Source organism: Panthera pardus, unplaced genomic scaffold (assembly GCF_024362965.1).
Source record: "Panthera pardus isolate Hobbes unplaced genomic scaffold, ASM2436296v1 HiC_scaffold_18, whole genome shotgun sequence".
Classification (NCBI taxonomy): domain Eukaryota; kingdom Metazoa; phylum Chordata; class Mammalia; order Carnivora; family Felidae; genus Panthera; species Panthera pardus.
The window spans coordinates 12,284,118-12,308,435 of NW_026526743.1; the positions used below are offsets into that span (position 1 = coordinate 12,284,118).

Consider the following 24,318-nt stretch of genomic DNA (forward strand, 5'->3'; position numbering starts at 1 on the left):
AAGAAAGAAAGGAAGAAAGGACTTGAAGCATCATTCTCAGATTCTCAGTACACATGTGAAGACCAGAGAGTTAATCATTTCCAGGCTAGGAAATCTTGGCACTGTTGACATTGGAGGCTGAGTCGTCCTCAGGTGGGGGAAGTGTTTAGTGCCCCTCTCACCTCTGCCCACCCTCTACAAGGTGTGACAACCACGTGTCTTCAGACATTGCCAGATGTCCCTTGAGGGCACCCCTGCTCCCAGTTGAGAACCACAGCTGTGCAGAAAGGGCCAACTTTCTCACACTTCCTGGAGATGGGGTTCTTTTCATGGCCTGGTCCTTTAGTTGAGCCTGATGCACACTGTGTATGGTGTCCCCAAGTAAACAGAGACAATTTATCAGGTAGGATATCCCTAATTGCTCAGAGGTTACCTCCCAGCAGCTAGCCGGTCAGGGAACAGGCCTTTCTTTGAAACGTGCGAGTCATGGATAATCTAGGCCTACGGAGTTACACAACCTGTTATGCACACAGTATGTTAGGTGTGCTGTGGACGGTGTGGCCATTCCAGCATTGTTATGGATGGATGGAACTTTTGCCTTCTTGGGGTGGGGGTTGTTCTGGGAGTCAGGTAAATGCGTACTCACACCAGCTCTAAAGTTGAAAGTTGAACTTTTTGTCACAGACTTATGTTCTGACTTTAATGTTTTTTAGTAGGATATAAATGGTTTTCCTCTAAGATTTCTTATTTGACAGCTATTCGAAACATTCTGGCATTCTGTTTCTTGCATGTTTATTGCTGCCTTATCTGTACTGGCCTGAGCGCCAAGGTCAGACACAGCCCTGCGTTTTGAAGCCATCATCTTCTGCTTCAGTATTGAATTTGTTGCTCAGCACTCTCTCCTTTTTACAGCAATTCTCAGAGGACTTGGGTGCTCTATTTGCCTGAAGAATATGAGGTCTCTGTGAGAGAGATTGGGACCCACCACGAAGGTGATGACCAGAAGAGAATGTCTGCAGAATGAAGCTCAGAAAAGGAGTTCTCAGACCTCGCTGCATTGGAATCAGCAGAGTTCTCGAAAGAGACTGTCTTGGAAGTGGGAGAACAGTGGGAAGCTGCCTCTGGTGCCTTTGTGGCTCCAGCAGTTGCAGGTGCTGAGGTCCTGGCCCATCTGCAACCACCGTGCTCCTGCTGACTGTGGCTAGGGGCTGCCCCCAGCATACTCTCCGCGGAGCTCAGGACCTATGAGAAACCCAGCACCTGGAAAAGCTCGAAGAGGAGATGACACTGGTAGAGGAGACTGTCCGGACATTTGAAGGCAGAGGTGAGAACTGCCACAAATGTGAAGCATGGGGAGAGCACGATTTCCCCTAGTGCTTTTTGATTCTCCGGGGAAATGGTTTTACAGAGAACGTAGAACAAGAAAAATGCTAGCATTCAGTCCTGGGAGAAGAGTGAGTGTCTGCCTCCCGGAAGCAATGAATGAGAGTCACGAGTCTCCGTGGGCCTCCAGCCCAGACGGTAGCTGTTCTGAGTTTCAAGGGGGTGAGGGTTCAAGGTTCTTTGTGACCTGGATGGCACCATGCAAATGAAAGGTGCCATCTGGCGGAATGAGCAGGAGCTCCATGTGAACAGACACACAAATGCAGCATATATTTCTGGAATGTTGGGTCGTCATCCCAAATGACCAGTGACGAGAGTTGGTGTGTGGGCGTACACAGGTGTGGGTGTGCTTCTGGTGCAAGTGGGTGAGCAGGAGTCAAATATGGGGAAGGTTTGGCGGCCATATTTCATGGGATTCTCACCCGGCCGTCTCAGTGGGACAGTCACATGCCTGCAGCCAAGCTATTAGACAAGTAGGGTATGGGAAGCAACGGCGAACAAGTAAAGCAGCAGGTGATGGGCACACGCCACGCGGGGGCAGCGTCCTGTACCTCCAGAGTAGCTTGGGGGAGCACATACCCGGGGTGACACCCCCTACAGAGCCCTTAGTTGTCCTCCTGGGGATTTTTATCCTCCTTGTCCCCATTCCCCCTACCCCCATTTTTGGAAACCAGCTGATGTTTTATTGTGATATTTTAAAATTGTGAGTCTTTTTTTCTTTTTGAAGCCAGTTCATGTGTCACTGGTATTCAAAAATTGTGCGGTTTTCGTGGGAAATTAGCTGATGTTTCATTGAGGTATCTTAAAATCGTACAATTGTCTTAACACTCTGCTTGTATCTCCTCCGATTTAGTCTCTTGAAATGACAGGAGAAACTGGCCAGTCCTTTACTTAGGTGTCTAGGGTTGGCTGTGTATCTGTGGGGTCACAGTTCAGACACACCAGCATGTACCTGGGCATTTACCTTGAGCCTGGGGCAGCCCATGTCCATCCCTAGGCTAGGACCTGGGCTGGCTGGCCCACTCCACATCTGGAAAGCTGGCTTGGCTGCCACAGCTGACCTCAGAGCCTTGGACTTTTAGGAAACTGGTCACAGCCCTGTCTCCCAGCTACTCAAACCCCAGGGGAATGTTCATCAGATGGCATTGGCAGGCCTCTCCTTTGTTGGGGTTGTGGGTGGTTTCTGTCCCGTGGGCTTACTGAGGAGGGGCTGAATTGCTAATTGCTCCCTCTTTCACCAGCCCTGCCTTCTGAGGATCCCTGCCCTCTCCACAACAGCTTATTCAGGTATGAGGAGGAAATGGAAGCACATTCTCAGCCAGTCCCATCCCAGGTGAGTTAGGGACCTTTTCTCTCTTTGCCTCAGTCTCCTCAGCTGCAAAATGGGTCCAGGACTAGCACCCAGGTCCTCAGGCCAGCCCATAAGAGCACTGTAATGTTGTCCTTAGCCTTCATGTGAAAGCCAAGAGCTCTTTGCAGATAAAGCACCTTCCCTGTATGGATGAACCAGGAGCTTCTAGGATCAGACCCAGCATGAGGCTTCTACACCTGGTCTCCTGGGACAGCTGGTGCCCTGTGGCTCAGACTGTTTGTGATGGCTGCTCAGCAAGTTATCAAGGATGGGCAGAACTAGGCCTCCATACCCCATTTAGCCACACTGGGCCCTTGACCCTCACTGAGACTACTCAGGAGGGCCACTGAGAGTGTCCCCTTAAAGTGCCATAGTTGCCCTTAGATGGCTCACAGTGCAGCACACAGTGGGATGAGGAGCAGGTCCCTGACCTTGTTCAGGGTCCCATCACCACACCCATTATCTGTGTGCTTACTGGGTGCCTGGGGGTCACTGCCCCTCACGTCCTGTGAGACTTCCTGATGCGGGAGACTGTCTTCATGAGGGACAGCAGCTCAAGCTAGAGGAGTTCAGGGACATGTCCAGGTGTCCCTCAAGTGAGTCATGAAGCTGAGATGCTACCTCAGGGCCTGGCCCCCGAGGCCAGGACACATGGCTTTTTGCCTGCTGGCGGCCTTCCTTGAAAGTAGGCTTCACCTAGCACTCTCTCTAAAGGGCCAGGTAGGAACTATTTTAGGCTCTGTGGACCGCATACAGCCTTTGTCCCATCCTTTTCACACATGGTGAAAAATGGATTTAAAAATGTAAAAATCCATTCTTAGCTATATTAGTCCGTTCGTGCTGCTATGACGAAATACCACAGGCTGGGTGGAGTAAGCAACATTTATTTTCTCATAGTTCTGCAGACTGGAAATCTAAGATCAAGGTGCCAACAGCGTTGCTTTCTGGTGAGGACTGTCTTTCTGGCTTGCTGGTGGCACCTCCACTGTGTCCTCACGTGGTAGGGAGAGAGGCCTCTGCTGTCCCTGCTTCCTCTTATGAGGACACCAATCTCATCACACTAGAGCTCTGCCCTCATGACCTACATTAGCCTTAATTACTTCTGGGTAAAGGCCCTGTCACTTTGAGGGGTAGGCCCTCAACATGTGAATTTGGGGGGAAACAATGCAGCTCATAGCATTAGCCTTATAAAAAACATACCATAGCCCTTATTTGTCCTGCAGGCGAAAGTTTGCTGACCCCTGATTTAGAACCTCCTCTTTGGCTTCAAATTTGTGACTTTGTAGAGAAGTGAGGGGTGGGATGTCTGAGTGGGATTCCTGTTGTTTCCCAGTACAGGAAATCAGAAGCACCAGTGTGACCAGGGTAGATGAGACACTCAGAGAGAAGTGAAAACACCATGGGCCTGGGTCTGGGTTTGGTCCCAAAGGTGGGAACCCCATGAGTGCTCATGGGGGTCATCCTCGGCCCACGTCCTCTCCCTCCCCATGCTGCCCCATCCCCCCTACCCAGCGTCCACAATGTATGATGATACAGGTGATGTTTCAGCCACCTGTGAGCTTCAAGGACGTGGCTGTGACCTTCACACGGGAGGAGTGGGGACAGCTGGATCCAGCCCAGAGGACGCTGTACCGCAACGTGACTCTGGAGACCTGCAGCCACCTAGCCTTCCTGGGTAAGATAGGCTCCGCCCATCACAGCAGTTTTCTGCTTCAGGGACTCAAAGCTCTGGCTCTTAAGGGTATGCCTGGGCTGGGCCAGAACATTCTAGAAATGGGTTCCTTTGAGATGCAGATCCCGGATATTGCCACTTTTCTGCCTCTAAGGAGCTGAGAGTTTTGCTGGGAGTTTTTTCGGGATGTGCAGGGCCTTCCTAGTCCATCCACATCTAACCCCAGGACTGAGGGCTGGGCTAGAGGACATAGTTCTCCTCCTCCTCAAACAGAGCACAAAGTCCTGTGTTTTCCCCCCAATGACCAGGGCTTCTGCTTTCAAAACCGGCTGTGATCTGCTGGCTGGAGCAAGGACAAGACCCATGGAGGGCAGAGCATGGACCTCCCGGAGGTGAGAGGAAATCAGAGGCCTGGTGAGTTAAGGGGGCCAGAGAGCTCTCCCCAGGACCCTGGGTCCTAGGAGGGGAGGAGGAGCAGGGAGCTTCCTCAGGCGTCCAAAAAGCCTCATTCTCAGCCACATCACCCCATCCATCCCCAGTCCATGAAAACACATCATTATTGTCCTGACATTTCTTATGTACAGGTTCTTTTCTGTTCCCATCTTCCCTTGGTCTTCATCCCTTAGCTGCTTGCTTCATCTACTCCCAGCTCCTTGTGCCCCCTTTTCCTTGAGTCCTTCGTCCTGACTTCCACCCAAGGCAGCGGCTCCTCAGACTTCCCCTTCAGGCCTGGTCTTTACCCTGTAGTTGGGTGTCCATCCCTCCTCCATGTTGGACACTCCCATAACTACTAGATGATCCAGAGGTATGGTGAGAACTTGTGCTTCCTGGGAAGTGGCAACGACCTACTCCTTCCAGAAGGATTTCTACTAAATCAGTTCCTGGACTTATTTTCCCACCTCTTCTCATCCACTTCCTGATACATCCCAGTGTGTCAGCCTGGTTGGAACTCTCTTTTTTTTAATAGCTGTGTCAGATACAATGCACATACCATACAACGCACTAATTTAAAGTATGCAGAGGATTTTAGTGTATTCACAGAATGTGCATCCATTTCTACGATCAATTTAGAACATGTGCATCATCCTAACTAATTAGGCTGCTTCTGATTTTTGTTGCTGTTCTGTTTTAATTAATAGATTTTATTTATTAGAGCAGTTTTATGTTTACAGAAAGTTGGGCAGAAAGTACAGAGTTCCCATATTTCACCCTTCCCTCCCCCACCACACACACACAGTTTCCTCTGTTATTAATATTTTATATGCTGTGGTACTTTTGTTACAATGGGTGAAGCTGTATGGGGCGCCTGGGTGGCTCAGTCGGTTGAGTGTCCAGCTGTTTATTTCAGCTCAGGTCATGGTCCCACAGTCCACACTGGGCACGGAGCCTGCTTAGGCTCTCCCTCTCTTTGTACCTCCCCCGTTCACGGGTGTGTACGCTGCATGCACATGTGTGTTCTCTCTCTAAAAAGAAAATAATGGGTGAAGCTGTATTAACCCATTATTACCAATAGAGATCAATAGTTTACATCAGGTTCACTCTTGGTGTTGTACGCTCTATGGGTTTGGGCAAATGTATGATGCCATATATCTATCATAGTATCATGCAAAATAATTCCACTGCCCTAAATATCCTCTTTGCTCCACCTATTCCTTCCTCCCTCCACCCTAACTCCTGGAAACCACTGGTTGTTTTACTGTCTCTGGTTTTACCTTTTTTAGTATGTCCTATAGTTGGAATCCTGCAGTGCATGGCCTTTCTTAACTGGCTGCTTTCAGTTAGCAGGAAGCATCATGTGTATCCTTCACACCATCTTCGACCTTCACACTGCCTTCTGTGTTCCCCTAGCCAGAGGCGTTGAGTTTATCTTATGTGTTCTTGTTGCTTCTTACCCTATAACTTGCACTTGCAGCCTCTATTATTGCTATTTTTCCTTCTGAAGCATCACCCACTTTTACTTGTTCTTGGTCATTCTCATGATGCCATCCTGAATTCAGTTTATGGGTGTCATCTTTATTCTCATCAGTCATAGACATCACTTTCTCTGTTTTCCTCATTTTGAAATCTTAATGGAGACACTGCTGAAAAATGTCTAACCTCCTTTGCCCAGTTCCCAATGACCAGACACAATTTAGACACCTTTAGCCACCCAAAGACTTCTTTCCTCCTTCTCGTCCCCAAATACCTTTTCACTCCCCTTCATTGTTTCATTTGAAAAAGTTCTGATCATTAGGGATTCCAAGGCAACATCAAAAGGGAACACAACAGAGTCTTGGGAAAGAGAACAGCATTGCTCGTGGAGGGTGTTGAGCTTAGATAAGGACTTTGTCCAAGTCGGAAATGTCCTCCTGGAAGTTAAAGGAGGGCCACAGGGTATAGTTAACATTTTGCCAAATGGAGGATCCCTGTCTCCATGGCAGACATGGAGGGTGAAGCACAGGGACTTGAGCAGAGGCCTTGATAGTACTAAATGTGGGCAGCTATACACCTGAAATAGGAAGAGTGACACGTAAAGGGGGAATCTTGGGAGAACTCAGGCAAGGGTCCTGAGCTGGGAACCTGTAGCACTTGTTAGAGGCCCACTATTTCAACAGAGGGAGGAATGCTTGTTAGGACAATCAGGGGTGATGATATCAATGGTACCATGAACTAACAGTGCACTCTGTGCCAGGCACCATGTAGGACTCACAGATCGGTTCATTTGTGCATCAAAGTAAACCCTGTAAGCTAAGGATTTTTATTCCTGGCTTACCACCGAGGAGAATGAACTTCAGAAGTTGCTGGTTAGTGAAGCCCAGTTGCAACCCAGCCTGGCCAACCACACTGTTTCAAGGACGACAGTGCTTTTCTGGGGTGTCGGTGGCATTGACTATGGAGTGGTGAAAGAGTCTTTTTTTCTGTGGGTAGCCTGAAGAAACAGTAGAAATAGTGTGTTAAGAATATTAAGTCAGTGTTGATGTTTGGGATCCTGTTTCAAGATCCAGAACCAGAAAATAAATAGAGTAAGATTCTGGATCAATAATCTAGATTGAGGCACCAGATAGGCCCCTGTATTAATTTCCCATGGCTGCTGTAATATTACCAGTTGGGTGGGTTAAAACAACACAAATTGATTCTTCTAGTTTTGGAGGCCAGAAACCTGAAATCAATACGATGGCAGCAGAGTCATGCTCCCTTGGAAGGGTCCAGAAGGAAATCTGTTCCTTGTTTCTTCCCACTTCTGGTGGCTGCAGCATTCCTTGGTTTGTGCCCACATCACTTCAGTCTTTAAGGCCAGCATCTCTAAATCTCTTTGTTCCGTGTTCATATCACCTTCTCTGTGTGTGTCAAATCTCTCTCTACCTCCCTTTTATAAGGACACTCCTGGTGACATTTAGGGCCCACACAGATACTCTCCCTATCTTAAGTTCCTTAACTTACACATCTGCAAAGACCCTTTTTCCCAATCAGGTACCATATTCACAGGTTCCAGCAATTAGAACGTAGGTATCTTTTGTGGTTATTGAGGGCTGTATACCTTCAGACCCCCCCCCCTGATTCTTTTTGTGGATTTCTCCTTTATTCTTTACCCTCCCCTGCTTATTCTTATTTCTCTGCTCCTTCTTTGGGGACCAGTCCCCCAGTATCTTTGCTTGTTTTTTATACTTTATCACTGATTTCCTGTTTGCTGATCCATCTTCCCCCCCCCCCCCCCACATCCTGCATGAAATTACAATCCATGGGTTAGAAACAAACCCAGAGACACCTCTTATACTTGGTGGGTCTCCTTCATCCCATCCTCTCCCTCTAATACATATCCAGTAATTCAGTATTTTGGATTTCTTTCAGACTGGAAGAATACACTTGAAAAGGAAGAGTCAGCTTCTAAAGAGGATACTGCTGTGGAAGAACCATTCCACAACATAGAAATGAAATGCTGCATACAGGAGGAGGGCCCCTGGTTGGTAACATTGGGAGGAAGGCAGGATTGGAGGGACCAGCTAAGGGAGCACCAGGAAGACCCTTTGAGTCAAACGATATTCACCCCAGAAAGACCGTTTGCTCATGGGAAACATTGTGAGCCTGACCTTGGGGGAAGTTACCTGAATTTAAGACTTCTACCTCCAACATTATCCACAAGAGCACATTTCCATACACTTGAGTCACAGGTTAAAAAGTTGAAACAGAATTCAGTTTTCATTAATCATGAGAAAGGCTGGGCTGATCTGAAGCCCCATGAAAATCACCAAAGTCCTAGCGCCTTCTATCAGAGCATTTCCTTGAATAAATTTACAAATGTTGAAACGAGAAATAAAAAGCCTTATGAATATACTGTCAGTAGTGACTCTTTCAACTATGATACCTCCCTTCAATACCATAATAGAATTTTTTCAGCAGAGAGCAGCGATGACTGTACAGACTATAGAAACATCATTAATCATAGCATGTCTATGAAGGAACACAAACCAATGCATTTTAGAGAACTCCAGTATGAATGTGACAAATGCCTTGTACAAACTGTGATAAGTGATCCTGAAGAAGCACCATTTAGATGTGAGGAGGAATGTAATACCTTCCATGAGGCATCATCTTTTACTGACTATGACATCATTCAGACTGGAAAGAAGCCACATGCATGTAATCAATGTGGAAAATCTTTCAGCTGTTGCTCTAAGCTTGTTGTACACCAGAGAACACACACTGGAGAAAAGCCCTATGAATGTTCTCTGTGTGGGAAGTCTTTCAGCCAGAGCTATGACCTTGTTGTACACCAGAGAACCCACACTGGAGAGAAGCCCTATGAATGTAACCAGTGTGGGAAATCCTTCACCCAGAGTTCCAAACTTATTAGGCATCAGCGAACTCACACCGGAGAAAAACCATATAAATGTCATGAATGTGGAAAATCTTTCAGGTGGAACTCTAACCTTATTGTACACCAGAGAATTCATACTGGAGAGAAACCTTATGAGTGTGGTCATTGTGGAAAGTCCTTCAGCCAAAGTTCTGACTTTGTTGCACACAGAAGGACTCACACTGGAGAGAAACCCTATGAATGTAACCAGTGTGGAAAGTCCTTCATTAGAAGCACTCAGCTTATTAGGCATCTGAGAATTCACACTGGAGAGAAACCATATAAATGCAATCAGTGTGATAAAGCTTTCACTGGGAGCTCTCACCTTATTGAGCATCAGAGAACTCATACTGGAGAGAAACCTTTTGAATGTAATCAGTGTGGGAAAGCCTTTGCTGGGAGCTCTCACCTTCTTTCACATCAGAGAATTCATTCTGGAGAGAAACCATACGAATGTAATGACTGTGGGAAATCTTTTCGGCAGCGATCACAGCTTGTTGTGCACCAGCGAACCCATACTGGAGAGAAACCTTATGAGTGTAGTCATTGTGGAAAAGCTTTCAGCCAGAGATCTCCCCTTATTGTGCATCAAAGAACACACATTGGAGACAAGCCGTATCAGTGTAACACGTGTTTTAAAGCCTTCAGTCAGAAGTCACGCCTTATTGAACATCAGAGAACACATACTGGAGAAAAGCCCTATGAATGTATTGACTGTGGGAAAGCCTTTAATGATCGGTCAACTCTTACAAAACACGAGAGGACACACACTGGCGAGAAACCCTATGAATGTAATCATTGTGAAAAGGCCTTTAGTCAGCGATGTCAACTTACTAGGCATCAGAGAATTCATACTGGAGAAAAACCCTATGAATGTAACGAATGCGGGAAAGTTTTCAGTTATAATACATCCCTTATTCAACATGAAAAAATTCATGGGAGAGAAACTCTGAATAATCAAGATGGAAAAGCTCACTGCGAAACCTTCTTTATTAGACATCAGGTGACCAAGGTATGACTCTCAGAGTGTGCTCTAATGACCACATATATCAGATTTGCTTGGAGTGTTCATTGAAACTGCATATTACCAAGCTTACCTTGATCTACTAAATCAGAACCTCTGGCAGTAAAACCCAGGAGCCTACAATTCCCAAACGTAGCACAAGTAATTTGTATGTACATTAAAATGTGTTTACTTCTGCATTTAGATGAGAAACTGTGAACATGATCACTGATTTAAAATTTTCAGTCAGAGCTCTTAGTAGGAGTTAGGAAATTCAAAATGTAAGTATACCCACCAAATAATCTTTTTAGTGAAAACAACCACCCAAACTTACTCAGACATTGTCCCTGTAACACATTCCTAGAAATAATGGATTGGAAGATATTCTTGATGTAAAGCCCCAAACACTGTCTAAAATGAAATCATTGCATGGTGAAGTTGGTAGTGAGTGATGAAATATGTAACCAGTAATGATCAATGTAAACCAGCAGTTAACATGAACTGGAGGAGGTCTAAGGATGGGAAGTCTTCTGAAATGGTTTTTATCAGAATTAAAAGTAGACTCTGGGGGCACCTGGGTGGCTCAGTTGGTTGAGTGTCTGACTCTTGATTTCAGCTCAAGATCCCAGGCCATGATCCCAGGATTGTAGGATTGACCCCCCGCATTGGGCTCAGCGCTGAGTGTGGAGTCTGCTTAAGATTCTCTCTCTCCCTCTGCACCTCTCCCCTACTCAAGCTCTCTAAAAAAAAAAAAAAAAAAAAAAAAAAAAAAAAAATACTGAATATGTCAAAGACTCTGTTGATTTAACTTTGTTGCCCAGTTAGGTTGACTGTAATCAGACCTGGATGTATAGCAATATGAAACATATTTATCACTGACTGGCTACTCAGCCGGCGGAGCATGCAACTCTTGATCTCAGGGGTCATGAGTTTAAGCCCCACATTGGGCATGGAGCCTACTTAGAAAATGTATATATATATCAGGTAAAGTGAAAACAGGACCCAAAGTAGTATTTACACAAAATGTTACAACCACATAAAAAACATGTACACAGATGGTTGGTTAAGAAGGTCAGCTCAGGGGCGCCTGGGTGGCTCAGTTGGTTGAGTGTCTGCCTTTGGCTCAGGTCATGATCTTATGGTTCATGAATTTGAGTCCCACATTAGGCTGGCTGCTGTCAGCACAGAGTCTGCTTCAGATCTTCTGTCTCCCACTCTCTCTACCCTTCCCCTGCTTGCTCGTTCTCTCTCTCTCAAAAATAAATAAACATTTTAAAAAGTCATTCAGCAACATGTTCAAAAAAAGACTGAACTGTAAATCAACAATGGTGAAGAAAGTGGGAGAGGCCATACCTGCAAATTTGAGCAAGGTGAAAGCAGATGTGAGGGCATCAGCTGGAGATGCAGAGTGGGAAAGGCTGAAGCCAGGGTCCTATGAAGAGCGCTGAAGTAGAGGCCACAGTCCCCTGGCAGAGCTGTACACTGAGAGGTGTGGGAGAAAACAGGATTAATTGAAAAATCTGTTCTGAAACTGAATTGCCTCTCCCTCCTCCCCCTTTTTTCTTGTCTTACAGTAAGTATCTGACTGTGGGCAAGCAAAAAATATAGGAGGGAGAAAGTTATGTGCTAGAAACAGTTTGAAGGACTAGAGAATTTGGTGGATTATGTTCCAGAACAAAAGCTGCCTTGTTTAGGCATTATAAGGACCTTCATCCTAACAACTACTTCTTGCACTTTTCACCCTATAGCAAAGCATGCCATTAAACCAGTCTCACCCACCTGTGGAATTTCCCATCTTCTTTGATAGTCTTTTCACTATGGGTGGGAGCCAAGGTGTGAAAAATGATGAAAGCTTTCAACATAAAATAAAAAATATCTAAAATGAAACAAAAACCAACCCCAAAGAGAACAGATATTCAGGGAACCAAATATTTAAAAGCTTTATTCTAAGAGTGGGTCAAAAAATAATTGCAAGTGAAAAATAAATCCAAGATGCTCTTTTTAAAAGAGAATTATGAAAACAAGAATAGACTATGAAATTAAAAGTAAGATTATTGGACAAGAAAGAAAAGAGGAAGGAAAGAAGGGAAGGAAAAGGAAGGGAGAAGGGAAGAGAAGGGGAAGGAAAGCTGAAAGATCTTCAGATCTTGCCAACTACAATCTATGATGAATAAGATCCATGCATTTGACCCTGATGCTAAAATTTCTTCTTAGAAGAGGCAGAAGACTCATGATATTGGAATAAAAGGAAGAGATATATAATCAGATTGTTTTGATTGGTCTTTCACTGAACAGTATTTGCATAGATATAAACAGGAGATACTGGGTTTTTTTTTGTTTTTTGCTTTTTTTAAAGAGAGAAACCCAGAGCTGTGATGTGAGGATTTCATAACGGCAGGAGTAGAGCACCACTGTTGCCAGCACTAACAGTGATGGTACAGTCTGCAGCTGTTGTAAAGTAGGAGAAAGAGATGTAGTGGGGAGACAGAGTATCCCTGTATCCTCATCTTAGGAAGTGGACTTTTAAATATAATACGATAGGTTATTTAGGAGACTAGAATTAGGGCTCAAAATGGTAATATGACAGAAATTAGATGCAAATAGAGGAGCGACAGTCTGAGCCAAATCTACACTGCTTACCAGAGCAGGAAGTCAGTTAAGTCTATAGGCCATAAAAGATCAGAATTATAGAGATGGCCTCAGGAAGAACTGGAATAGAAATGGTTAAAAAAAGAAAGAAATGGTTAATAGGCATTGATGGAATGTGACTGTTGAGTAGGGTAGGGCAGGAGACCTGGATTTCATTTTATACCTTCTGTAGTACTTCATTCCCTGGTGGTACATTCTTTGTTTGGGTAACAATTATTAACAATGTGTAACTATAGGTGAGCAAAAACCACAGTACATGAGGACATCTGCAATTGATTTGTGGGATTAGGTACAATTTTCCTTCTTTTGATTCAGTGTTGCTGTCACAGTAGATTGACAATTTAAAAAGCAAGAGCAAAAAAGAAAGATGTCAGACTTCTCTGTTTAGCAAATTAGATTTCATTCCAGAAGAAGGAAGGCTCCTTGGCTTCTTAGAAGTCCCTGGAATTAAAGGGGAATGGCTTCGTCTTTCAAGACTTGATTTTCCAGCAGCCTTATCACCAGGAAGTCAGAAGGCAGCCCCAGAGTGGGGACCTGATAGCCTGGGACAACTAGATGTGGCAAGACAGTTGTGTGAATTTGTGTCACCAAGTACTGAATGTGCTTCCCCCAAGGTCACTCTGGCAGTTACCCGGTTTCCATCATAAAACACTTCAAGTAATATAGCTGCCGTGGTTCATAGGAGACCCTGAGGTTGAGGTGGAAAACACCTTGGCTAGGCAGCCTGGACAGAACAGATGGGAACTTTGCTTGTGATTGGATAGTTGGTCCTGCTATTGCATAACTCTCAGAAGATGGCAGAGACTGGGGGGAAGGACCTGCCCAACAGACCCCGCGGAGTGAACATCGTTTGACAATTCCTGTTGGCTAAAACATCTGAGAGATTTCTGCATTCAGCAAGTCATGAGAGCAGCCTCATTCAATGAAGGCGCTACTGGAGACTCGGGTACAGAAGATGTGTGCGATGCCACAGTGTCCTCAAGCCATAGTGGGGACTCCACACGCGGTGGTTATGTGTGCCTGGAGACTAAGCCCAGAGGGAATTAGAAGACGGAGATGGAGGGACTGGGGATTGAAGGGTGCAGCTCCTGCATATGCAGCCAGTGCTTTAGCCTTGCTCTCATAGGTATTCTACCCCACACAAGTCCTAGGACCCAAGAAGTGGGCTCTCTGAAATAAGAACCTGAGCCCTTTCCACCCAAATTATTCTCATACTCAGAGGTCAGTGGTTCCTGATCAAAACATGCATAAGACCCACCTGAGAGGAGCTATTAGAATTGTGGCTCCTGGGCCCATCTTCAGAGAGTCCACTTGGTCAGGCTGAGGTGATACCTAGATATCTGGATAGTTCAAGGACACTTTCTATTTTTTCCTTAACATTTTGGTTGTTTTGTTTTTTAAAGATTAAAAAAAAATTTTTTTTAATGTTTATTTTTGAGAGAGAGAGACTGAACGCAAGCGGGGTAGGGGCAGAAAGAGAGGGAGACACAGAATCTGAAGCAGGCTCCAAGCTCTGAGCTGTCAGCACAGAGCCTGATGTGGGGCTTGAATTCATGAACAGTGAGATCATGACCTGAATCTAAGTCAGATGCTTAACCAACTGAGCCACCCAGGCGCCCCTAAAGATTTTTAAGTAATCTCTGCACCCAATGTGGGGCTTGAATTTACAACCCGAGATTAAGAGCACATGCCCCACTGACTGAGCCAGCCAGGCACCCCTATTTTTTTTTTTAACATTTTGTAAATAGTAATCTCAAAATCGTATATCCACATATCGCTTTCCTCTTTGTTAGTTTTATTTAAGTTTGTGGCTTTTTTTTCCTTTTTTGGCAAAAACGCTAGATGCCACATCTATTACATGTGACCCAGAGGCTCCTTTTAATGAGAAACAGAAATCCATTCTCCCCTCCCCCATTTTAGAATACAGATATCAAAATAATCCTACACATAATTTTGATACAACTAGGCAGCGAAACTGTTGAGGGCCACAAGACCATCCCCACATCCCGAGATTTCCAGGCGATTTCATGAGACTCAGCATATCCTCATACTCACAGCTAAGGCTTATTGTAGTGATGTAGCAAGGACACACAGGTGGACCATAAGGAGAAAGGTGAAGTCTGGGGAAATCCACGCGCAGGATTTCTCTCTTCTCTTCTCCCCTCTTCTGAGGGGGTCACACAATGCACTGAGATGATGATGGGAGTTTAAGTTCACTGTGATTTCCACACCGAGAATTTGAAGAAGACCAATAAGGAGCTCAGTAGGCTGGGGCTCAAGGAAGACACAGCTCTGGTACGTACGTGGATGGCAAGCAGGATTACAGGGACAAGAGGACAGATTGTGATGCAATCTCTCCCTCTTCTCTCTCCCTCTTCTGAGGGGGTCACACAATGCACTGAAGACCAGGCAAGTAGGCACCTTCTGTCTAAAACATACCACATTCCAGACTCCCAGAAGGAAAGCAGGTGTTCAGTGTAAATCACATCGTTTGCATATTCTGGGCACAGTGAGACATGCTTACCAGTTGGGATACACACAAAACTCTAAAAGCCAAGTTGCCAGGTGTCAGCCAAGGGCCAGGCCAACCCTGAAAATGGGACCTTGTAACAGGTGGAGCCTAGGCTGCCATATTAGTCTTCTTTGTGCAAGCTCTCATGCCTCTTCAAACATGAATATATTTAGCCGTATTCACAGTACCTGTTCCATTAGTAGTTCAGACTATTGCCCTGGCTGCTCAAGTGGGTAAAACACACAGTTCATATAAATCCTGCTCGAGGCTGGTTTTCAGAATCACACCTCCATACCTCAGACTTGACACTCCTTGCCATGATTCAGTTTGTAGACTCAAATCCCATTTGGATCGTTCCAGGCTTAAATGACACAGTACCTTGATAAGAAAACAAAAAAATGATATTGTCTTTTTTTCTTCTATAAATACCCTAAACATAAAACATAAATTTATGTTTAAACTTTTTTTTTTTTTTTTTTTTAAATGTAAGCTCTATGCCCAACATGGGGTTTGAACTCACAACTCTGACATCAAGAGTCACATGCTTTACCATAAGTCAGCTAGGTGCCCTGGTGTGTTAAACACCACTAAGAACGTTAAACATTCTTAGTAATGTTCAGGTCCAGTTTACTAGCTAAAGACATGTTGCATCATGGTATTTAATGAAGATAGCATGAGCAGAATGTTCTTGACCTAAGATGACTCTGAGATACACTAATTGTACATTTGTCCTTCTGGGGGCTGTGGAAGCTTCTGATTTTCTTTCGATATCATCAGCTCTTAGCATCTTAATTCTTGAGGATGTGATGCTGAGGCTGTATGAATTTTGCTAGTTGGCTGTCAACAAATGTGCTCTGTGTATATAACATCACCCAAGAATTATTTACACTATTCATATTCATTCTTGTAGAAACGGAACTGATGGAGGAGTTCTGGATATTTAGGTCCTTGCTCCACTTTCAGGTTGCATATTCCGTTTTCACAATCTGTCCCCTTGTCCCTGTAATCCTGCTTGCCATCCACGTACGTACCAGAGCTGTGTCTTCCTTGAGCCCCAGCCCACCAAGCTCCTTGTTGGTCTTCTTCAAATCCTCGGTGTGGAAATCACAGTGAACTCAAACTCCCATCATCATCTCAGCAGTTGAGCAGCAGCAGCAGCAGCAGCAGTTGACACTTGGATCTGTCACCTCCTCCTCCACACCACTGGTGGCTGGTTGCAGATCTCACAGAGAGAAACTCAGTCACGCTGTACAAGTGATTGTTGCTGCAAGGGATGCAGAGGGAGTCAAGACAAGGAGGCTCTGGTAACCAGCAACACCCATCATAGCCATGATGAGCTGGACAACACCCCTTTCCCCTCCCACTCAATTGCCAACCCCAGTGGACAGAGAGCATGACTAGTAAATCACCCGTAAGCAGACATGAGCCACTGAAAGTGGGGTCTTGTTTGTTAGTTCAACAGAACCTAGTTCATCCTAATACCATCTGACATAAAAAATATGTAATTAAAAAAAATAATTCTAACCCACCCCACCTTCCACACACACACACAATGTCAGTTCATAAGGGTAGGGCTGTTGTCTGCTTTACTGCCAAACAGTTCCTGGTACATAATAGCCATTCTTGGTCCAATGAAGAAGTGCTGGAGAATCATCTCATCTCATCTCATCTCATCTCATCTCATCTCATCTCATCTCAACTCAACTCAACTCAACTCAACTCAACTCCAGCACTGGAAGGATGATGAAGGAAATAGAGAGGAGCAGATTTGAGGAGGAATTGTATGAGATTAAAGACTCACTAGTCATATTTGGTGAGTTTTCCTTAATGAACATGCTGTGTGGCCTGAGGGACTTTTATGCCTACCTCTCTGTTCCTCAGTTCCCTCCCCTTAGATGAAGGATGTTATCCACATCTCACTTCCTACTGCAAAGACTGGAACTGATCTCCTGACTTCCAGAGAAGAGGTTGACACATGAGATGTCAATCTTACTCTCTCAGGGGTTGGGGATCAAGCAGTCACCCTGTGTGTGTGTGTTGCGGGGGGGGGGGGGGGGTTCAGGAACAAAGAGTGAGTTAGTGGTCAAGACTTGGCTGGAACTATGATCTCTGGAGAGGAAAATGAAGTGTCACTCCATAGAGCCATGCCCAGCTGTGTTCTCAGACATTCTCGTGTGTAAGAATCTGTCTAGCTGGAGTTGGAGAAGATGTAGATAGCTCGATGCTGGTTTCTGTGTCTCCTGCACATGGTGGAAACCCTTCGCACATTGCCGGGCTCGGAGGGAGTGGGAAGGGATTGCCCTTTGTCTGCTGCACATTGAGGTCACAGATCTAGCCATCCCAGGTAGAAAACAGCTTGTTCATCAGTCCAGATTTGAGGATTCTACATCTGCCCACTTCATAGCAGGACCCTTTCCCTAACAGATCTGGGGATTCCAGTCACACTGTATCCTGATCTCGGAAACGCTCTGCTCCAAAGGGGCTGCCTCCCCCAGCAGTTTTCCTGGTGTTTGGCCACAGCTGTGCTGAGCTCTCCAGAAAGATGCTCAAAGAAACCCAGCATCCTTCTCCCATGAGGTCAAGCTGTTCCTAGCTGCCAGGCAGAGGGCCCAAGCTGGGTCTGCCCCAGAGAATCTGGAACAGGGAGGGCACCCAATAAGCGCTAGATAACTAACACAGAATGATTATATAATAAGCAAATGGTCTGAAATTAGCTGGAAAAAGTAAAGCTAAGACATCCAAAGTGCTTAGAAGAAAGGATTCAAACATGGCCTAGAAGTAGATACATAGATCTAACCTAGGGAAATGCAAATTTAAAAGGCCAGTCACTGTTCCATGCCATTTGGCTTTGCAAGGATTCTTTTAAAACTGTAAAGCCCATACGTCAGAGGTTGGTAAGGGAGATACACTGATGCAGAAGTGTCAAGGGGTATAATTTCTGGAAAGACCCTGGGGTATGAAGAGCTCTACAGGGTTTCAGACCACTTGATTCAATAACCCTCTCTGTTCTGCAGAGGGATATTTTATGTTAATAAAAGGTAAAATCTACAAAGATTTTAAATGACCATGAACCTTTAGAAATGGCACTACTGAAAAATAGTAGAAATACCAGGAAAAATGGGTAAATCTACAGTACAGTCATTTGGGGAAACTTTAACATATTTCTCAGGAAAAAAAAAATGGCTGTTTAAGTAGATAAGTGATTCACCATGAAATGATTAACAAGTTTGGCATAACAGTCACAATAGTTGTATTTACACACTCATAACACACACACACACACACACACACACACACACACACACACACAATTTGTGACCAAATGGATTTTCAAACAGTTTAATACATCACTCCTTCCAAGAACTCGGTGAGCCCTCTCCAACACTGACAAAGAGTTTCTTCACATCAACAAACTTTCCTCAGTGATTGCCTTGATCATGAGCTTCTCTCTCTGTCCCCCATTCTCCATCTGGGGTCCCATTATTGGCCCATGAGGCTTTCTGGATCTGTTCACTTAGGCTATTACCTTCCATCAAAATTTCCATCTCTTTATGTTTTGTTCTGTCATGAGCTATTTCTTCTGTGGTTCTCAACAGACACTCTCCTGCAGGCCAGTTTGTCTACTGAAGTTCTTAACCTAAAAGTCATTTTCTCACCCCCAGAAAGTCTCTATGCTCCAACTGGGGACCCCACTTTAAATAGATGAAGAGGAACTAATATCTCAATAAAGTTGTTAAAAATAATAAGGAAGGATCTTACATGCTTGTATGGAAAGATTTCTAGAATATTGTTAACTGAATAAAAGCAAGGTAAAATTCAATGCGTGGTAGCCACCACTTGTATAAGAGAATGAAAAAATACTTACATATATTTACTTGTGAATACATAAGGTGTCTCCAGAAGGACCTACAAGAAACTAAAAATAGTAGTTGCTAGCAAGTAAGGAAGTCAGTGGTGGGAGTCAAGGGACAGAGGAAGATCTCACCAGATACTATAGTGCACCTTCTGAATTTCAAGTCATGAGAATGTATTACTTGCTTAAAAACATGTGTTTTATATTTTTAAAAACAATGATGAGGGACTGAACTAATAGGAAGGAACGAGCAGGAAAGATTTTTAGGAAGGTAAAAATCCACAAGCCACAGATTCACTTTTCTAGTATTACGTAACAAACATCCCAAACACAGTGGTTTAAAACAATAATTTCTTTAATTTCTTACCGTTCTATAAGTTGACTGGGTAGCTGGGTGGTTCTTTTCACTTAGGGCCTCTTGTGTGGTTTCAGGTCAACGCGATCAGGGCTGGAGACATTTGAAGGCTCAGGGTGAAGATTAAGGCTGGCGCTGGCTGCCAGCTGTGAGCTCAGCTGGGACTGTTGACTGGAGCACCGACATTAGACCCCTTCAAGTGGCCTAGGCTCCTCTCAGCATGGTGGCTGGGTTCTAAGAGAGGGTGTTCCAAGAATGAACATTCCAGGAGACCCAGGCAGAATCTGTAAAAACTTCTTATGATTTGGCCTCAGAAGTCACACATCATCACTTTTGCTACATTTTATTGGATAGTCAGTCAGGGGCAGCCCAGACAGGGGGAGGGGATATAAATCCCATCTCCCGGTGGGAAGAGACACAAAGAATTTGGGGCTATCTTAATCCACCATGGATCCTCAGTGACCCACGGAGGAGTAACAGAGAGAAAGGAATCTTTCTCAAAGAATCTTAATCTTATATCAGATTATGATATAGAAAGCTGAGTAGGCTGAGGTGACATGAAGGAGGAAGCTTGGAGCACAAGAACAGCACATGTGCTTGTGGACAGGTTATACTGAGACACCCAAGGGACATAAAGTGGAGCCGCCCAGTTTAAAATATTAGCCAAGGGGGGCACCTGGGTGGCTCAGTCGGTTGAGCGTCCGACTTCGGCTCGGGTCACGATCTCACGGTCCGTGAGTTCGAGCCCCGCGTCCGGCTCTGTGCTGACAGCTCAGAGCCTGGAGCCTGCTTCAGATTCTGTGTCTCCCTCTCTCTCTGACCCTCCCCCATTCATACTCTGTCTCTCTCTGTCTCAAAAATAAATAAACATTAAAAAAATTTTTTTTTTAAATAAAATAAAATATTAGCCAAGGTAAGGAGAAAACTTGATATACACCTACATTTATTTAAGTTTCACAAGACAGTTCTTTGAGCCTCTAGAGTCTTGCTATATTCTGTGATCTCTGCCTGGGACACTTCCCACCGAAACATCCCCATCGCTCCCATCCAATCTCCTTTAGGCCTCCTACTTGTGGATTTTCCCTCTTCAGAAAGTGGATTTTCAGGCACATAGAGGAATGGTATGAGAATGCTCTAAAAGGGTTTTAAAAAAGATTTTTTTTTTAATGTTTATTTTTGAAGGAGAGAGATAGAGCGTGAGTGGGGGAGGGGCAGAGAGAGAAGGAGACACGGAATCCGAAGCAGGTTGCAGGCTTTGAGCCATCAGCACACAGCCCAATGCGGGGCTCGAATCCACAAACTGTGAGATCATGACCTGGGCCAAAGTTGGACGCTTAACCGACTGAGCCACCCAGGTGCCCTCTAAAAGGGTTTTAAAAAGAAAGATGTGGGGGCACCTGGGTGGCTCAGTTGGTTGAGCATCCGACTTCAACTCAGGTCATGATCTCACAGTTCATGAGTTCAAGCTCCGTATTGGTCTCTGTGCTGACAGCTCAGAGCCTGGAGCCTGCTTCAGTTTCTGTGTCTCCCTCTCTCTCTGCCCCTCCCCTATTTATGCTCTGTCTCTCTCTCTCTCTTAAAAATAAATAAACATTAAAAAATTTTTAAACATTAAAAATAAATCATCATCCAAAAGCTATTTGGTCAAAGAGGAAAATAATAAAATAAGTAAATGAAATAAAAAATAATCTGATGTCGTTTAGACAAAAAAACAATATATCATATTATCATATCAAGTATCAAATATGATATTATCATATCATAATATCATATCAAACTCCATATCAAAACCAGAGGAATACATACAAAATTATTATCAAAGCATGCTTTCATTTTTTTAATGTTTATTTCTTAAAGATTTTCAACAAAAGAATTTTTTTTTAATTTTTTGATGTTTATTTATTTTTGACAGAGAGAAAGAAAGAGAGAGAGAGAGAGAGAGAGAGAGAGAGTGTGTGTGAGCAGGGGAAGGGCAGAGACAGAAAGGGACAGAGGATCCAAAGCTGGCTCCAGACTCTGAGCTGTCAGCACAGAGCCCAGCGCGGTGCTTGAACTCCCCATGGGGCTTGACCCGAGCTGAAGTTGGACGCTCAACCAACTGAACCACACAGGCACCCTGAGAATGCTTTTTTAAAAAAAAAATTAGTTATTTATTTTGAGAGAGACAGACAACAGGAATCAGGGAAGGGCAGAGAGAGAGAGAGGGAGAGAGAGAATCCCAAGCAGGCTCCGCACCACCAGCACAGAGCCCAATGCGGGGCTCAAACTTACAAACCATGAGATCATGACCTAAGCTGAAACCAAGAGTCAGGAGGATGTTTAACTGACTGAGCTACCCAGGTACCCCAATGTTTATTTATTTTTGAGAAAGAGAGAGAGAGAGAGAGAGAGAGAGCTTGAGCATGAGCAGGGGAGGGACAGAGAGGGGGACAGAGGATCCAAAGCGGGCTCTGTGCTGACAGCAGAAAGCCCAACGCAGGTCTCGAACTCACGAGCCCTGAGATCATGACCTGAGCCAAAGTCGGATGCTTAACCGACTAAGCCACCCAAGTGCCCCTGGTGTCTTTATAAAAAGAGAAAAATTTGAGACAGACGTGCACACAGGGAGAAGTCATATGAAGATGAAGGCAGAGATCTACAAGCCAAAGGATACCAAAGATTGCTGGGAAACCACCAGAAGTTGAGAAAAGAGGGATTGAGCAGAGTCTCTCTCTCACGCCCTCAGAAGGACCAAACCATATCAAAACCTTGATCTCTTGTAGCCTCCATAATTGAGACAATACATTTTTGTTATTTAAGTCACCCAGTTTGTGGTACTTTTTTATGGTAGCCCTAAAAAACAAATACAACATTTTGTTTTTGTTTTGTTTGGTTTTTTTTTTTCAAAACCCCCACTTTATGGAAAATAACTACAGTTTCCAAAACAAGTAAATATTAGTGAGTAGTGTTGCATTATATTTTTGCAAATTTCTTTAATGTCTGGCTTGATGGAAGGCAGTTGGGTTTCCATAGCTGCTTGTGCCTTTGAGACTTGCAGAGTCTCAGTACTCCTAGTACTCTCAGTTCAGTCCTAACCTCTTCACTAGGAGACAACTGGACTCTGGCATGGCTTCTAGCAGCACAATGCTGTGTCCCTAGAAAGACACCATCCTCCCAGTGAAATGCCTGCTGACTGCCTCCCTGAGAAATGCTGCCAGGAGAATTTGCTGTTTGTTCTGGTGAACACCCAAGGATAGCCTCCTGACCTCCTCTTCTTATAGCATTTACTAAAAAAGAGCTTAGAACTGAATTCTTTCTGTCTGAGATGTCTATGTACATCCTACAACTCAGAGTCTTTTTTAAGGAAAGTTTCCTTTGAAACAGAATGGTCAGAAAGGAGAGGGCTGCTGTCTCTAGTCTCTGTGGGAGGGTAGAACCCTAACTTTGATAATCACCAGGCAACAGCACACTGGCTCAATCATATTTACACTGACCAACACTTTGTAGTTTTCCACATGAGTCCTGCTCTCTCCCCCTTCTGATTCCCTTATTCTTCTTTAAAAGGCCCAGTCACCTCTGCACAAATGCAAGTGGGGTTCAGTGCTTTCCCCCACTGTCAGCAGTTAACTGAATAAAATCTGTTTTCACCATGTTAATCAATGTCCATTTTGTTTACCTTTAACACTATCATTCTGTTGCAATATTACACATCCAGAAGTCTCTGGAAAACTCTATTGTACATTCGTGAGAAAATGGGAGTGGGGGGAAAAGCTATTATTATGAACTCATGGGTTTTTTTCCTTCCTTTTCAAGTTTTTATTTAAATTCTGGTTAGTTAACATATATGGTAAAATTTGTTTCAGGTGTAGAATTTAGTGATTCATCACTTACATATAACACTCAGTGCTGAACTTAGTTTTGAACTCACCAACTCACAGGGTCTCTGAAGCTCCAGGGTGTCCCTGGCCCACACTTTGAGAACTACTGCAACAGACAAACGTCCTATAATATAACCAAGGAGAAAACAAAAATATAAGTAGTAGAAAATTAAAATATTGAAACAATAGGGAAACATCATGCATTGAAGCTTCAGCACTATTAGAGCCAGGAGGAAAGTTGTGCCCAGTGACTCATTCCATATAAATACATGGGGCTGCTCTAAGATAACAGACTCAACCCTCCCTCATCTTTTCCACCCTTTTGGGGCTGCTGCAGAGAGGAAGGCTATACTTCCTCCTGGGACTTTTCTGCCCACCGAGAAAGGAATACTGCCTGGAAATTGTGTGAGAACCCAGTAGTGGCCACATTCAGTCTCCCGGAGACTGCCTGATTCATGGTTCCCACAGCAGCTCCTGCCCTCTGCTCAAGTCAGTGAAGATGCCTGACAAATGCCCCTCCTGATGCTGCTGACCCCTGCCGCGCTGGGCACTGGGCGGGGTGGCAAGGGAGATGCCCAGCATTGCCAGCTAGGACGCGCAGGCCCCGGATCACAAAGCAGGGCCCCCCACTCCCGCGTGGACAGACGCGCACCTTCAATGGGGGCTGGAGGAGCAAAGGCCACCTAGGCGCCGCGGACGCGCGGAAACACGAACCCCCAGCTGCCAGGCTGGGAGGACGGACGACCCCCAGAACCAGGGTCCCCTCGGAGCCCGCCCCTGCGCCACAGCCCTCGGCGGCCCCCGGACGCCGCCGCCCGCCCGGCAGGCCTCGCGGGGGTCTGCGGCAGCAGCGCCCCCAGTGGCCGGAGG

General features: G+C 44.9%; 1 protein-coding gene and 1 long non-coding RNA gene across 10 annotated transcripts in view; one reads left to right on the forward strand and one right to left on the reverse strand.

Moving 5' to 3' along the window:
• Nucleotides 1-10,818, forward strand: part of ZNF544 (zinc finger protein 544) — a 14,993-nt gene extending 4,175 nt beyond the window's left edge. For 5 of the 9 annotated variants that reach the window (XM_019438600.2, XM_053906205.1, XM_019438601.2 and 2 more), the window contains 5 exons: nucleotides 892-1,303; nucleotides 2,604-2,695; nucleotides 4,250-4,388; nucleotides 4,694-4,777; nucleotides 8,214-10,818. In XM_019438600.2, coding sequence (XP_019294145.2) covers nucleotides 1,261-1,303; nucleotides 2,604-2,695; nucleotides 4,250-4,388; nucleotides 4,694-4,777; nucleotides 8,214-10,237 — 2,382 coding nt within the window. In that variant the 5' untranslated portion in view covers nucleotides 892-1,260 and the 3' untranslated portion in view covers nucleotides 10,238-10,818. Of the gene's footprint in view, nucleotides 1-19; nucleotides 133-891; nucleotides 1,304-2,603; nucleotides 2,696-3,610; nucleotides 3,661-4,046; nucleotides 4,143-4,249; nucleotides 4,389-4,693; nucleotides 4,778-8,213 lie in introns of those variants that run through there. The other 4 variants (XM_019438602.2, XM_019438604.2, XM_019438603.2 and 1 more) reach the window with 4 other exon arrangements.
• Nucleotides 5,392-24,299, reverse strand: LOC109260449 (uncharacterized). Its single transcript, XR_008423404.1, has 9 exons — nucleotides 24,101-24,299; nucleotides 23,499-23,572; nucleotides 19,604-19,825; nucleotides 16,415-16,647; nucleotides 15,679-15,761; nucleotides 11,576-11,704; nucleotides 7,138-7,293; nucleotides 6,571-6,733; nucleotides 5,392-5,848 (listed from the first exon to the last, which is right to left on the reverse strand). It is a non-coding gene; the product is annotated as an uncharacterized LOC109260449 (long non-coding RNA).
• Nucleotides 24,300-24,318: the final 19 nt, after the last annotated feature.